Source organism: Aulonocara sp. 'chitande type north' Nkhata Bay, linkage group LG22 (assembly GCF_057382095.1).
Source record: "Aulonocara sp. 'chitande type north' Nkhata Bay isolate Kocher_YH1m ecotype deep benthic linkage group LG22, A_spYH_male_GT1.1, whole genome shotgun sequence".
NCBI lineage: Eukaryota > Metazoa > Chordata > Actinopteri > Cichliformes > Cichlidae > Aulonocara > Aulonocara sp. 'chitande type north' Nkhata Bay.
In genome coordinates, this window is record NC_141364.1 from 13907567 (window position 1) to 13921761 (window position 14195).

Consider the following 14195-nt stretch of genomic DNA (forward strand, 5'->3'; position numbering starts at 1 on the left):
TCTCCCACCTCGCAGTTCTATTTCTGAGCTGCCGCGTGATTATGCCGGAGGTTGATGGGTGGGTGAGGATTGGGCTCTATTTAAAGGAAAACGCCCCTGAACACTTCTGAACGAGCAGACTTCTTTGGCTGTTTGCACCTGTCTGGTTTATCTTCGAAGTGCATTTTGTGCCACACCTACACTGTAAAACCTGACAAGTTAAGTTAACTCAAATGATTTGGGGAAACCGATTGCACCAATTGATTCAAGTTTTATAACTTAAACAGTTTGGGGTTATTTAAGTACTTTATTAGAGTCCCAAGAACCCAAAGCAAATATGATAATGTAACTCAAATGCATTATGTTTATTTACTCATTGTATTTAGTATGTTTCAACTTAAACCATTAAATTTCTTGTACTAAGATGCTGTATTTATTCAAACTTATTTAAAGTGTTACATGCTCATATTCAAATTAAGTTAAATTAACTTAAATAGTTGTATTTAAACAACTTAATCCAATTGGGGAAACCGATTGCACCAAATGGTTCAAGTACTATTAACGCAAAACCAAGCTATTATTCTTTCCATTCAGTTTTTATTAACTTTAACTGCAGAGAAAATACAGAATGAATACAACCATACTTTCAGTCATAACCTATGACTGCTAAAGCCATTATCAAATAACAAATAATTAGGCATTTTAAAACTTGCACTTTTAGGGAATTTTGAATGTTTTTTGTAGCATTTTGAAAATCGATTAAATGTACAAAACACAAATTTAGTCATGTAGACCTGATACATAGGTGTACATCATAAAAAAACAATAGTCTAGAGGCAATTAGAGCCATAACAATCACAATTTTAAGTAACATTTAGTATAATAATGAAATCACATGCACTACAGCAATGCAACTATAGAAAACAGCTGAACTAAGGATGTCACTAACAAAAAGTATTCTCAAAGGTATTTGTGGCTTCGCAACAGTTTTGCCCAGACCTCGAGTGAACTGGCACTCATCACACAATTAAAAAATAAAGCATGAAAGTATACTGTACATATTGACTAATTATCAGTTATCTCGCAAAAGATTTCCATGTAACTAAAATATGTTTTTAGAAATAAGCTTAAGATTACACACTATGTGAAGATTTTTTTCAATCACAAACAAAACGTCAAATATGGATTTTCTCCTTATTCTTAGCTTTCTCCACATTGCCTTTTAGAAAGCTAATTACCCAGAACAAATAAAACTATTGAAGCCATTCACAGATAACTGAAAAAGCACGAATATAGTGACCAGTGAAAAACAAACATCATCTGCACAAGCTCATTTTTTAGTGTCTGCAATTTTGGTTTTAGTTGCTTTCTCTCATCGTCTAGCTTCAGCAACACTACTTGAATGAACTCAAAAAAGCCAGTATACTTCATAGGATAGCTCAGATGCAGAGCATAGATTAGCCCAAACAAAGACACCAGGGCATCAGTCCATGAGTGATGAGTCATAACAAACTGATCTTCAAGTTCTATGAACACTTGGTGTGGTGAGAAAGGAACTCCTCCAGGCACCTCCTCTTCATCGACATCAGCAACCAGAGCAATTCTATGGCTTCATAGAACTCAATTTCACCCTAAGATATAATACAGAGTGCACAATTATTCATCTGTAATATCTCTGTTAAAAGCATAAATACAAATGTTCAGGCACCTTTCTTCAGTTTTTCAAATTCTATATATCATAACATGTTTTAAGTTGACAGTGAAGGTTCATTTTTCATTCATCCAGGTAGTCAAATCAAGGATGAAAGAAGTTTATAAGTCATTCAACTTCACGTCTTCAACTTTCAACCCAAGTCCAGATGACTTATAAACTCCTTTCAACCTTTTTTAAATTCAAATGTGCAAATTATTGTAATACCAAAGTACCTTGCATGTTTTGAAAATCTCTGAGGTACATTGGTAGGCCGGCCAGAACTGCTGTTCTAGTTGCATAGATGTCGTTTGTGTCCTTATATATGTATATATATATATATATATATGTATATATATATATATATATATATATATATATATATATATTAGGGCTGCCACGATTAGTCGACTAGTCACGATTACGTCGACTATCAAAATCGTCGACGACTGATTTAATAGTCGACGCGTCATTTGAAGCTTTGTAAGATCCCAAAAGCAGGAATAAGTAGCAGGATTTAAGAGTGTAATAACGGACTGAAACAGAAGATGGCAGTACTGCATGTACAAGGATGCCAGCTGCCGTTAAACCCCGAAGAAGAAGAAACTGTGTCCCAGAATTCATAGCGCGGCCCAGCGCAGTTGTCAACAATGGCAGCAGCTAGTTAGTTTTAATATTACTCTTATTATTCTTTCTGGGTCACAAAATAAACGTTTAACCTATTTTCAGGCGAGAATGTAGCTGTGTAAACCTCAAATATCTGCTCAGTTTATCAAGACACCACATATTTTCAAAAGCGCTCCGACGTTTTCGGAGGTGTCTGTTACCCACTAGCTCGATAGCTAGCCGGGGGCCATGAGAGCACCGGACTCCCGGCAGATCGTTTTCAAACCCACCGCCCTACTCAGGTTAAACATATACAAGTCACTTAGATAACTTAAAAATGTTATTGTTTGGCTTTTTTCAGTATTTTATTTGTTCCTGAGTAAATCGGCTGAGTTTATTAAACTCCACCGAAACAATCTGCACATTTAATTAGAATTCAATTAACTATCATCTTGTCTTTATTTTTAGTTAGCACAGACCTTAAACACTTAAAGCTGTAAGCTAATGATAGTTATATAAGAGCAGATGCTGCTGGTGCAATAAGCTGTACTTTTACGTTCAGTGGATGATGATCTGATTAGTCGACTAATCGCAAAAATAATCGGTGACTAGTCGACTATCAAAATAATCGTTTGTGGCAGCCCTAATATATATATATATATATATATATATATATATATATATATATATATATATATATATATATATATATATATATAAATAAATATATATATAAATAAATATAAATAAATATATATATATATATATAAATAAATAAACAAACACATAACAATGGCAACTGCCAAGCAAGCAGAATAATAATTAGTATCTTTTAAATACCTGTTTTCCATATGCCGACAAAAGCTGCTCCATCCTTTCACCGACCCGTCCAGTTTTCCTCTTTTTGTAAAGTCCAGTCAGCTGAGGAGCATAATCATCCAGCGCAGCATAAAACACATGTGGCAGATTCTGATTGGTGATCCGATGAAATTCAAAGTAGAGCTGAAGAGAATTCCAAAAATATTATAAGCAAAACACAGCATACTATATGAGCAGCAAATGTTATATACATAGTTGTACTTACCTGTGTCTCATGAAAGAGTGCTGGCCATGGTCCCTCGCTTGGCAAAATTTGAGGTTATTGGATGAGGGCGATTAACTTTGTCAGAATGTTGGTATGGAAAGTGCAGAATTGCTCTGTTTAAGTCTTCTAAGTTAAAATATCTCTTAGAAATCAAACCTTTAAACAATGTGCCAACTCCACTGAAATGACACCTTCAAACAGGTCGTGTAGGAAGTCAGGTGGGAAGCCTGTGACAGGATGAAAGAAAGAGAGATGGTCAGAAGGAACACAGGTGTTTTTAACACCATAGTTTTCCTTAATGTCATCATTCTGAAGCTCTTGCACAATAATTATCATGAGCATCTTTTGTTCTCATTACATAATTCCCTGTAACAGCATTTTCTGTTTGCATTTCTGTTTGGGTGGCATGACAAAACCTACAGAAATATGTAGACCTGAAACTCTCATTGAAACCAGCAAGTCCATGGGCAGAAGGTTGTCTGCCACAACAGAGTAGACAGTGCCTTTAAGACATTCACCAAGAGTCTCAATGTAGGCACCTACTTCTTCAAGAGTTTTCAGATCATTTAAGAGTGGTGACAGCATTTCCTTACACCCAAACTGGCGTACATCATTGGAATTGCACAGCAGAGCAAGCTGGGTGCAGTGTAGAGCAGAACAAGATTTAACTGGAAAGTTTTCCAGTGTCCAATAAACTGCAAAGACTTTATGTATTTTCTTTGAGGTACCAAGTGGGTTTGTGATCAAAATCATCCACATAAAGTATCATTGACAATTTCTGTCCCTCTTGTGACAGTAGAACATTTTCCTGGTAGTAGGATCCATCACAAAATGACATGAAATGTCCAGGAATCTGTGTGGGTGCTTGTTTAATTTCTTCAAGCACATCATTTTTTTTCAACAACAATTGCAAAGATGTGAGAATAGGCACATACATATAAGTGTTCTTTGACGATTCAATTAAATACTCCACAGGTTTGACATATGGAAAATTTTCTTCATAATATGATTTCCTCCTCTTTGCTGTAGATAGTGGTCCTTCAGATGTGACACATTTATGTAAAACATTACTATCAGAAACTGCCTGACAAATCTCATCCACCAGTTTGTCCGTATATGTACAGTTGTGCTTTTTCAGTATATCTACAACTGATTTTCTAACCAAAGGTTGTGATAACAAAAACAACTGATCAATATGCTCAATAATCTCCTGTGTTGCTCTCTGGGACACATGGAGAAGGGTCTGCATTTTCAAGAAAAATCCAGCCAGATTGTATTGCAACTGCTCTTCTAAACCCTCAATTCCACTGATTTCACTGGTGGATGCCACTTGATTGTCATCTGATGACTCTATTGAATCAAGCTGCATGTCATCTTTTTGTTCTACATTTATAACACTTTGCACAATGCCTTCATCGTAACTTGTTGAATTTTGGTGGTCTCTGCATTTGTGGGCATTGAAGGTTGAGTAGACATTGGTTTTAAAATTGCAGTTCTTGAAAGGACGTGGAACAGTTTCTTTTCGTTTTAAATGCCCCCTCAGATGGATAAACATTTGGCTTTCAATAAATGGCTTTTTAAAATTACACATAGAGCAACAAAATCCATAATTATTCAAATCTGGATAAGAACCGTCTTTTCTTTGCGTGGGAGTGTGCATTGTTGACATGTGTATCTTTAATGAATTAAATGTATTAAATGTACACATGCATGTGTTGTAGAGACAGGGTAAGGGTGAAATTGTGGAGTACTGACCATGGTTGAGCCGATAATGCTTCAACAACATGACTTTTATGGCAGTAGAAAAACTAGACAAACTACACAACTTGCAATTCCACATTTTGATACCAAATCGTTTTAAAATCACCTTTACTGGTTGTCTTTAGTGCAGTGCTGGATGATCTCTCGGCATGCTACTGCTCCTTCAATCGTCAGACTGTAATAACACAAAAGCCATGAGGACAGAAAGCTAGCAGAACAGTTTTTACTTTTACTTCACTTAAAAACAGTCAATCTGAATAACACAAGCTTGGAAAACAGTAAGATTTATTCTTGCACTACAGTTCATTTTCAATTCAGGTTGGTCAACTACTCTATACGTTATAAAATAATAAAGCAATTTTACACAAGTGAAGTACACAATAGGCTAACCCTTGGAAAGTACAGAGTCAGAAACGTTTAGGTTTGGTGCAGTGCAGCTTTGAAAAGGTAAATTATTTCGCGACTAAAATGCCACTAACCATCATATTCAAAATTTGTGAAGGCGAACTTGTCCGTTAAACTCTTAAAATTAACACTAAATAAATTTTCTACTATTTTCACTGTGCAAAAGTAGGCTACATTTGAACTTGATAAAGGTCAGAGTCAGAAAAGCGTAAACACTGATTTTACCAAAGGTTTTGTGGCATGCAGTTTGCAAAAATCAGACTACTTACCAACTATTGATTGAAACAAGCCACCAACCGTTAATTTTTTAAATTGTGAAGGCAGACTCCATACAGCGCTAGGCGGGAATTGTGTGCTGGCAAGCTAAGTTACGAGCTACTACAACAAAGTAGTCTGATAAATTACAACGAAGTACAACTAAAACAAAGCAGTCTGATAAATGTACGTTTTGTATGCTAGAAGTAAGCATTAACAAAAAAACATAAAAATAACTTTATCTTGTACTTTCCACTCTCTTGAGGAGGATCCTGTCTCATGGCCGACAAGTCCAGGCAAAACACTGGGGGCGGGGCTGTGGATGATGACTAATACAAATGAATTAGCACAACTTAAACAGTTTAAAGCAACAGTACTTAAAACGTTACAAAAACATAATGTGTACTTATTACAATAAAGTTATTATATCATATTATGTATACTTTTGGGTCTACCTAACACACTTCATGAAAGTTACTTTAACTATTTTTCAGAACTGAGTAAGAACAACTTACTTCTTTTAGTAAGATGCACTGTTGGGTTTTACAGTGTATGAAAGAGAACCAGGAGATTATGTAATAATGCACATGACTGAGGGTGTTCACTGGAATAACAATAAAAGTTTTGGTGGTTTAGTGGGGCTGAAGATGGGCTTCTAGGGCTGGATCATTTAGATAAACTGCAATAGTGAAAATTATTATGATAATTTGGGCACATCAGCTTTACATAGTAAATTTAAACTGTGGCTTTCTTTGTGGTTCACCATATACTATTTTCAGTCATTTGTCATGATCTAGAAATAAGTGAATATGTACCTTAAATCATAAAACAAGGGAGAGGAATAGCAGACAGAAGAGAAAGCAGTGTATCTATAGAGTGAATGAAATATCTTCATTTCTGGCTGTGTTGACTTGTATTAACAGAAAGAGTTGTTTAATACGACATTGCCATCTGCTGGTGAAGATGAATAATTACAGAAAAGTGAAACACTTGAGGAAAAGATGTGGGGATAAAAGCCTGAAGGATGCCAAATAACACAAGGCCAGGGCTGAAAATCAGCAGCAACAAGTCTTACGGTGTTATGAATCTAAGTTAGAAATTTTTGGTTGAAACTATCATTAGCAGTGTTGGTCAAGTTACTTGAAAAAAGTAATCAGTAACTAATTACTGATTACTTCCCCCAAAAAGTAATCCCGTTACTTTACTGATTACTTATTTTCAAAAGTAATTAATTACTTAGTTACTTAGTTACTTAGTTACTTTTTAAAAACACGATTTACAACCTGAATAGGTGATAAAGCGATAGATCTTTCAGCCCAATGCTACTTTTTCTGCATAATCCATCATACAAAATGTAATCAAATGGAAAAGTCCCTTTTTTAAAACTTGTTTTATTAGTTTTAATCTTTTAACTTTATGCATCAAGCAAAAATTTAATTATATGCAACACTCTCTGACTGGAAGAAATTTGTTTTAAACCTATTTAAACCTATTTTCTGCACATTCCAGCACATAAAAAAAATATATATATATATATTTGAGCGGGTTTACACTCAATCTTTCAAATAGATGCAAGTAAAACACAGCAGAAAATAAATAAAGTCAAAGACTCAGCGGTCCTTTTGCTCTATTTTCACCTGTAAAGCAGGAGTAGAGTAGGCGGAGGTTTTCCCTGGTGCAGGTGTGCCGCAGCGGTCAGTGGAAGAATCTGCGAGTTTCTCTGTGAGTTTCCCATTACATCGTAGCGCACTCGGTGCTTGCTCAGAGGTTTAGGGGTTTTTTTTCGTTGTAAAAAGAAGTTTTCTTCCCACACACAACGGACGTTAATGTTTTTGTCACTTTTTATGGAATCAAACTTAAAGTAAGGTCAGTACTTCCACACTTTAAACGTTACATGCTCATACTCTCTCCCACACTCCATATAGTATCCATTGTTGCACACAGCTGTTTTCACAAACGTTGCACTTGCTTACGTCACTGTCATGAGACATTCTCGCAAAAAAAAAAAATCACAGTTTTAGTAAGGCAGTAACGCAGCGTTCCTACGGGAAAGTAACGGTAATCTAATTACCGTTTTTGCAATAGTAATCCCTTACTTTACTCGTTACTTGAAAAAAGTAATCGGATTACAGTAACGCGTTACAAGTAACGCGTTACTGCCCATCTCTGCTTATAGGTGGTATAACTTCTACTTATAGGGCCGTTCAGTTTTTATCTCAACAGGAACATTGGTGTTGTTGGTCACTCAGCTCATGACCAACTGAGGTTTAGGTGATAAAACGTGAATGTTTCCACATTAGTTTAGGATGAAACTCTTGAGGAAAAGATGTGGGGAGAAAAGCCTGAAGGATGCCAAATAACACAAGGCCAGGGCTGAAAATCAGCAGCAACAAGTCTTATGGCGTGATGAATCTAAGTTAGAAATTTTTGGTTGAAACTATCATCAGTACAGAGGTACGACATTAAGTGTTTATAGCCATCTGTAAAACATGATGCAGCTGCATTTCAGCCACTGTTATCTTCAAAATTAAGGGAATTATGGAGACAAAAAGTAGCATTACAGCTTGAGCCAGCATGCAGGACCACCCAGAATATGTCTGAGAAGCAACAATCTATTTTTTCAGTATGACAATGATCCCAAACACACCACCAGTGCAGTAAAACTATACATGGATTAAAAACAAGAGAATGGAACACAGTGAGCGTCCCTAGAGCCTGAACCTCAAAATTATTGAAGCAGTGTGGGATCATCTTGACAGAGAACAGAACAAAAGGCAGCCAACATCCAAAGAAGAGCTTTTAAGCATCCTTCAAGAAGCCTGCAAAGCTTTTCCTGAAGACTTAAAGAAATGACAAGAAAACATGAGTAAGAGTTCAGGCTGTGGTAAAGAATGAAGGTGGTCATATCAGATATTGACTTTCAAGCTTGATAGAACTACAGAAACTCTGTTTTTGCTTTATATACTACTGTATTTCCATGTATATTTGCACGTTTCAATAAGTAACTGCACATATTTACCAGTTTCTTAGCAAAATAATGAGACATGAGGTGAGGCTCAAGACTTCTGCACAACAGTTCCCTTTTGTTCCTCTGTTTCCTTTTGTGTCGTTTGTCTGTTTTGCTACAGAAGTGAACATGAGAGTGCAATGAGCTGACAGTTGTGTTTGATAGCAGGCTACTGTTGTGCCTTTTGTTTAGGGGAAAATTCTGCTTTGAGGCTTGTGTGTCACTTGTTCATATCAATAATTAATCAACCCTTGCACACAAATAGCTCTGACACTCACACATTCTATATATATCACACATTTCTGTGTTTAACTTTTTTGGCAGGGATGATTTTCAGGAATCATTCTCGTCCAAGCTGTGCTGCTGAAGCTGAGGTGGCATGATCTTAAGATTAGTCTGGAGGGCAAAAAAAAAAGTCAGCATTTCAGACCTCCTCTTTCCTCCTTCATGCTGACATTCACACCTAGAGCCAAATTAAAATCACTAGTTTACTTTACATGCATGTCTTTGGACTATAGGAGGACATCGGTGTGACTGGAGACAATCCATGCAGGCACAGGGAGGAAAATACAAGCTCTGCAAAGAAAGGACTCTGCTAACTGGCAGACACAGCTCAGCTGAAGCTGCAAGGATGTGAACTACACCTGTGCATGAATCATTATAAAACATAAAGAAGGTTTAAATTAATACAGTGATCTAAGCGTATCTGTCTCTACCTGTACTGAACTTGCTAAAGATAAAAATTATTTAAAAAAAGACAGTCTCTCTGTAGATGTTTGGATGATTCAGCCAACCGGTTCTTACTAAATCACTGGTGCAGATATAACTACAGTTTCAAGAAACAGCAATGGGTTTTAAGTAATCGCATTACTTACATTTCAACCCCCTGACACTTTATCGCCACACTTCTATTCATCTGAAACCTGTAACTCCTTGATGCTGTTCTTCAATAGGAAAATTAATAACATTCACCAGCAACTCAGTTCGAATGCTGTTTCTACCCCCTCTTCAGAACCTCTTCTCCAATTTGAGCCCCTTTCCACCTTTCATGTTCCTGATATAGCTGATATTTCCATGTCCATATGTAAATCGAAGCCCGCTACATGTCATCTTGAACCTATGCCTACAGGACTGTTGAAATCTTGCCTGTCTTCCTTACTCCCACTCATCACCGGTATTGTTCCTTCTTTATTCAAGATTGCTTCAGTCACTCCTATACTGAAAAAACCTGCCTTAAATCCTAACAACCTTCATCTGTTTAACAATCAACCCTTTATTTCTAAAATACTTGAAAAGTCGCAGCTCAACTTCATTTACACCTGGTTCATAATAATATATACGAGAGATTTCAATCTTCCACTGATGTCACTGACAGCACAGAAACCACTTTATTTAAAGTCACTGATGATCTTCTACTCAGAACTGGCTCTTCTCAACATTCTTGTCCTTTTGGATCGGAGTTCAGCCTTTGACATTGTCTCTCACTCCATCAAATCATTTAAGGTTAAGAGCCTTGGTGTCATCCCTGAAGATTACTTCCTTTTCTTTCCATCCAGTTTGCGTCCAGTCTTGTTCATAGCCTCGTTACCTCCTGCATTGACTACTGTAATTCTCTTTTACATGGTCTTCCCCAAAAATCCCTCCATAAGCTTCAATTGGTTCAAAACTCAGTTGCTTGCATTATTACCAGAACCCCCTCCCACCTGTCATGGGTTGTACGGGCAGACCGTGTGGAGGGAGGAGGAGAACCAAAATGCAGACACTTGGAACAAAACTATAATTTAACAAAGGGTGAGCCGTTTATTTTTGGCTGGGAAAAGACAGAAACCAAAAGGTAGATGAACACTATTGGAAAACTAAATTCTAAACACAACGGACAAATAACAAAACCTTGAACATGATTTAAAAAAACGCAACACGAGGACAGAACTCTACAGACAACCTGACACAAAACAAAGGAAGACAGAGAACTTAAATACACAGAACGTTAATGAGGGAAGTGGAAACACATGGGGAACACAGCTGACACAAATGAACATGGCGCCACAGAGAAAGCAAAACACACTGAACACAGAAACACAAGACTGTCAAAATAAAATAGGAAACATAAAGAGAGGAAGACTATGACAACACAAGATTGACGATATGACATGGAAAACGGAGACATGAAACACATAACAGACTGGGGACACGGAATGATAGACAAGGAGAGGAACATGGAAACAGATAAGGGGAACAAGGGACAGACATAACTAAAAATCATACATGGGGGACAAGAGACTTACACAGGAATCAAAAGGATACATAAACAAGGGAGCATGGATGAAACTTTAAACAAAACCTAATTAAGACATTGTAATAATAACACTAGAACTTACCATTACTCTAATACATCACAAGAAATCAGACAGACAAAATAAACTCAAAATACTGGGTCACAGACCCAGTGTCTTGACACCACCAACACATCACCTCTGTCCTTCAGGAACTTCACTGGCTCCATGTGAAATTCCCTGGCTAGCCCGGAGAAGGCTGCATCCCTCGCTCAAAACACACAGTCAAATTTTATATGTAAGAGGATGGTACAGATTTAAACTTTTTCTTAGTCTTTACTACATGATTGTTACAGATTAATGGTTTTAGAAGCCTGAGCTTACGTTATTTAATCAGAAAAATATCGGCTTGTTCTTATCCCTTTATATTCTTTTACTTTTAGAATGACCAGAAACATACAGGTGATGATGAAACTGTTTGACTTTGTGTTTTCCCAAGCATGTTTAGTTTTATAAATCAGCGTGCACTTCAAACACTATTTCTTTGAATGTTTTTTTCTATTAGATAAGATAGTAGTAAGATAAGCCTGATTCATAATTAGGAAATTCACATTATTAAAGCGGCAAAGTGTATAGCATAACCTATAAAAATAACAATATATATAAAAAGGAAAAAACACTTTAAATTTGGAAGAAATATAATTTAAATATAATCATGTATATAATACAACAATACAACTGAATTTACTTTACATATTTTTTGTTTGTCCAACTTAGACCCAGTACAAAAGAAAATGTCAAATGTGAACTGGATCCATCTCACCTTTTAACCAATCAAATATGGGCTGCTTGACTTATACTGTGTCAGTTTCTCTCTCCTGTCTTTCAGTGCCCTTATTAAGTCTAATTCTGAGTATAATCATCCTCTACTCTCCAGCAGGGTTGACGAGGTAAAACATAAGAAAAGGTCCGTTTGGGACTTCACGCGTCAGAGGAGTAGACCCCACCCTTGTTGTTTCCTTTTGGATTTTAATTGGTCGAGAATGCCGGGCATTGAAAGTCAATTGGAAACACGTCGCTGTCGATCACTTCAGAGGCGTTTCTTACCCAGTTCGTAGGAAAACTGCAAAGGCTCCCACTTACCGCAACTATCAGCTGGCAGAAAACACTAACCAGGTGAAAATGGACTGTCCTTCGGAACAAATGAGGCCCCTGTTGAGAGCAGTGAGTACCCGCACAGCACGACCCAGACGTCCGTTGTAACTGTGCGGCTCTTTTGTACGTATTTGCCCCTCGTTTGCCAGGTAGCGCTACAAGTATCAGGGATGCGTGGGAGTCAGTGAGGCACCATCCGGCGAATGCTATTGTTAGCCGGCTTTCTATTTGTGTCACATGCCGAAGCTGCAGGTTCTCTTAGAAAGTTATTTACCATCCCGGTTGTTATTCGCATAGCTGGAATTGGTTTGCTTTGACTTAATTGGCCTGCTCGGTTAACTTATTACCGTTATTAAGAACAAATGATATAAAAAAATTGACTAAATCAGTTACTTTGTTGCCAAAGTGGCTTACTTTATGAAACAGAATATTTATATGGTTACAAGCATAAGGCTACTTTATCATGCTTGTAATTGATGACGGGTGACTGTACAGGCAGTTGTGCATTTTTCTTCTCACGTTCAACAAGTTAACCTGCCCGTTAAAATGAAGCTATGTGCCCCAGCTCCGCAAGCGAGGACATCTGCCGCTAGCACGTCTACAGAAATAAAACCTCGTTTGCATATCAAATGCCCCCAGAATAGAAAGCCGCTTTCTGCTGTGATGTTTCCGTGTCAGGAAATGCTGCTAAAGCTTACTGTAAAGGTGCAGCTCGACAGGAAAAAATAAACACGTAAGTGAAAGGAAAAAAATGCACAGCGTCAAAAGAGTCAGGACCACCTCTCGACTATTTGATGTTTAAACGCAGTTGTGGGCGAGAACAAGCTAAAGTCGCACATCTGTTGGTGTTAAAGATAGGAGGATGATAAGCGCATCAAACACACAGTGCTGCTTTCAAGACCCCCTCCCAAAAAGAGCTAAGTTTAAAATGCAGGCAGGGTGACTGACGTCATGGCTGGTGTAGGGTCCCACTTCTGTCTTTATGTGGCATGCATGTTTGTGCGCGTGAGAAAGTGTGCGTGCAAGTGAGGAAGCTCAACCACACTAGCCGTACAGTGAGAATGACTTTTCAGCTATATGCGCACTTCTTTCCTAGACACGGAGGTCAGAATGTGCTCTGACACTAGGCCCCTTTGTGTGCTTACATATTTACATGACCAATCTCAAGAACATACCATTGGTGAGCTTGGAGTCGGGCAGTGTGTTCGGTTCAGCTACCATCTGTATGATTAAATGCATGAATCTGTTTCAACAAGCTGCTCATGGTATTATCAGGCTTGCTGTTTGACCCCTGCTTTTGTTGGGAGGCTTATTGAAATGTGCTTAAGCAGTGATAATCTCATTTAACTGCGACTGAAGACTTAGCAATTGTTTAGTTTGGCCCTGGCTCTTGTTAATTTAAAACGACTTGCTGTTAGAGTCCCGCAAAGTATGCACACATTCTATGTTCTGGCACAGAGCGGTCATTATTCTCTTGAGTTTGTCATATACAGTAGACTTGGGAATAACAAGACACCCCACGATATGATGCTATCACAATGCTTCACTCAGGATACGATATTATTGCTAATTTTAAACATTTTGCAATATGAGGGTTATTGAAGTAATATATACTGCAATCAACTTTTTTTTTTTTAAACTGCAAATTATGTCTTCAAAGTTAGACTTTGTCAGTATGTTTTATCCAATTGGATGAGTTCGTCTCACTTCAGTTATTTATTTACTTTTACTGAAAAGAGAGATTGTCCTGCATGCAAACACTGTCACTAAAACCAGCCATAAATGTTGCCTTAGGACAGCCAGTCTGCTACCAGTCTGACATCGGTGTGATTGAATACGGTCAAGTTGGCAATTACATGCATTCTACTTCTGATAAAACAGCAAAAAGTGTGTAATACCATCAAACTTCAGTCAGCACAAGTTGAAATTGTTTCTTTGTAAGGAGTTTGCTGTCCTATTATTACTTGTGTGACTTAGCCA

At 37.4% G+C, this 14195-nt stretch overlaps 1 protein-coding gene and 1 long non-coding RNA gene across 13 annotated transcripts in view; one reads left to right on the forward strand and one right to left on the reverse strand.

Annotated features, from left to right (window-relative positions):
• Positions 1-547: 547 nt before the first annotated feature.
• Positions 548-12320, reverse strand: LOC147303780 (uncharacterized). The gene is made up of 5 exons (XR_015126787.1): positions 5795-12320; positions 5227-5295; positions 3360-3586; positions 3116-3277; positions 548-1610 (listed from the first exon to the last, which is right to left on the reverse strand). It is a non-coding gene; the product is annotated as an uncharacterized LOC147303780 (long non-coding RNA).
• LOC147303781 (sodium bicarbonate cotransporter 3-like) overlaps positions 12164-14195 on the forward strand; it is a 64588-nt gene continuing 62556 nt past the window's right edge. For all 12 annotated transcript variants that reach the window (XM_086279176.1, XM_086279168.1, XM_086279174.1 and 9 more), the window contains exon 1: positions 12164-12284. In XM_086279176.1, coding sequence (XP_086135302.1) covers positions 12243-12284 — 42 coding nt within the window. In that variant the 5' untranslated portion in view covers positions 12164-12242. The remainder of the gene's footprint in view (positions 12285-14195) is intronic.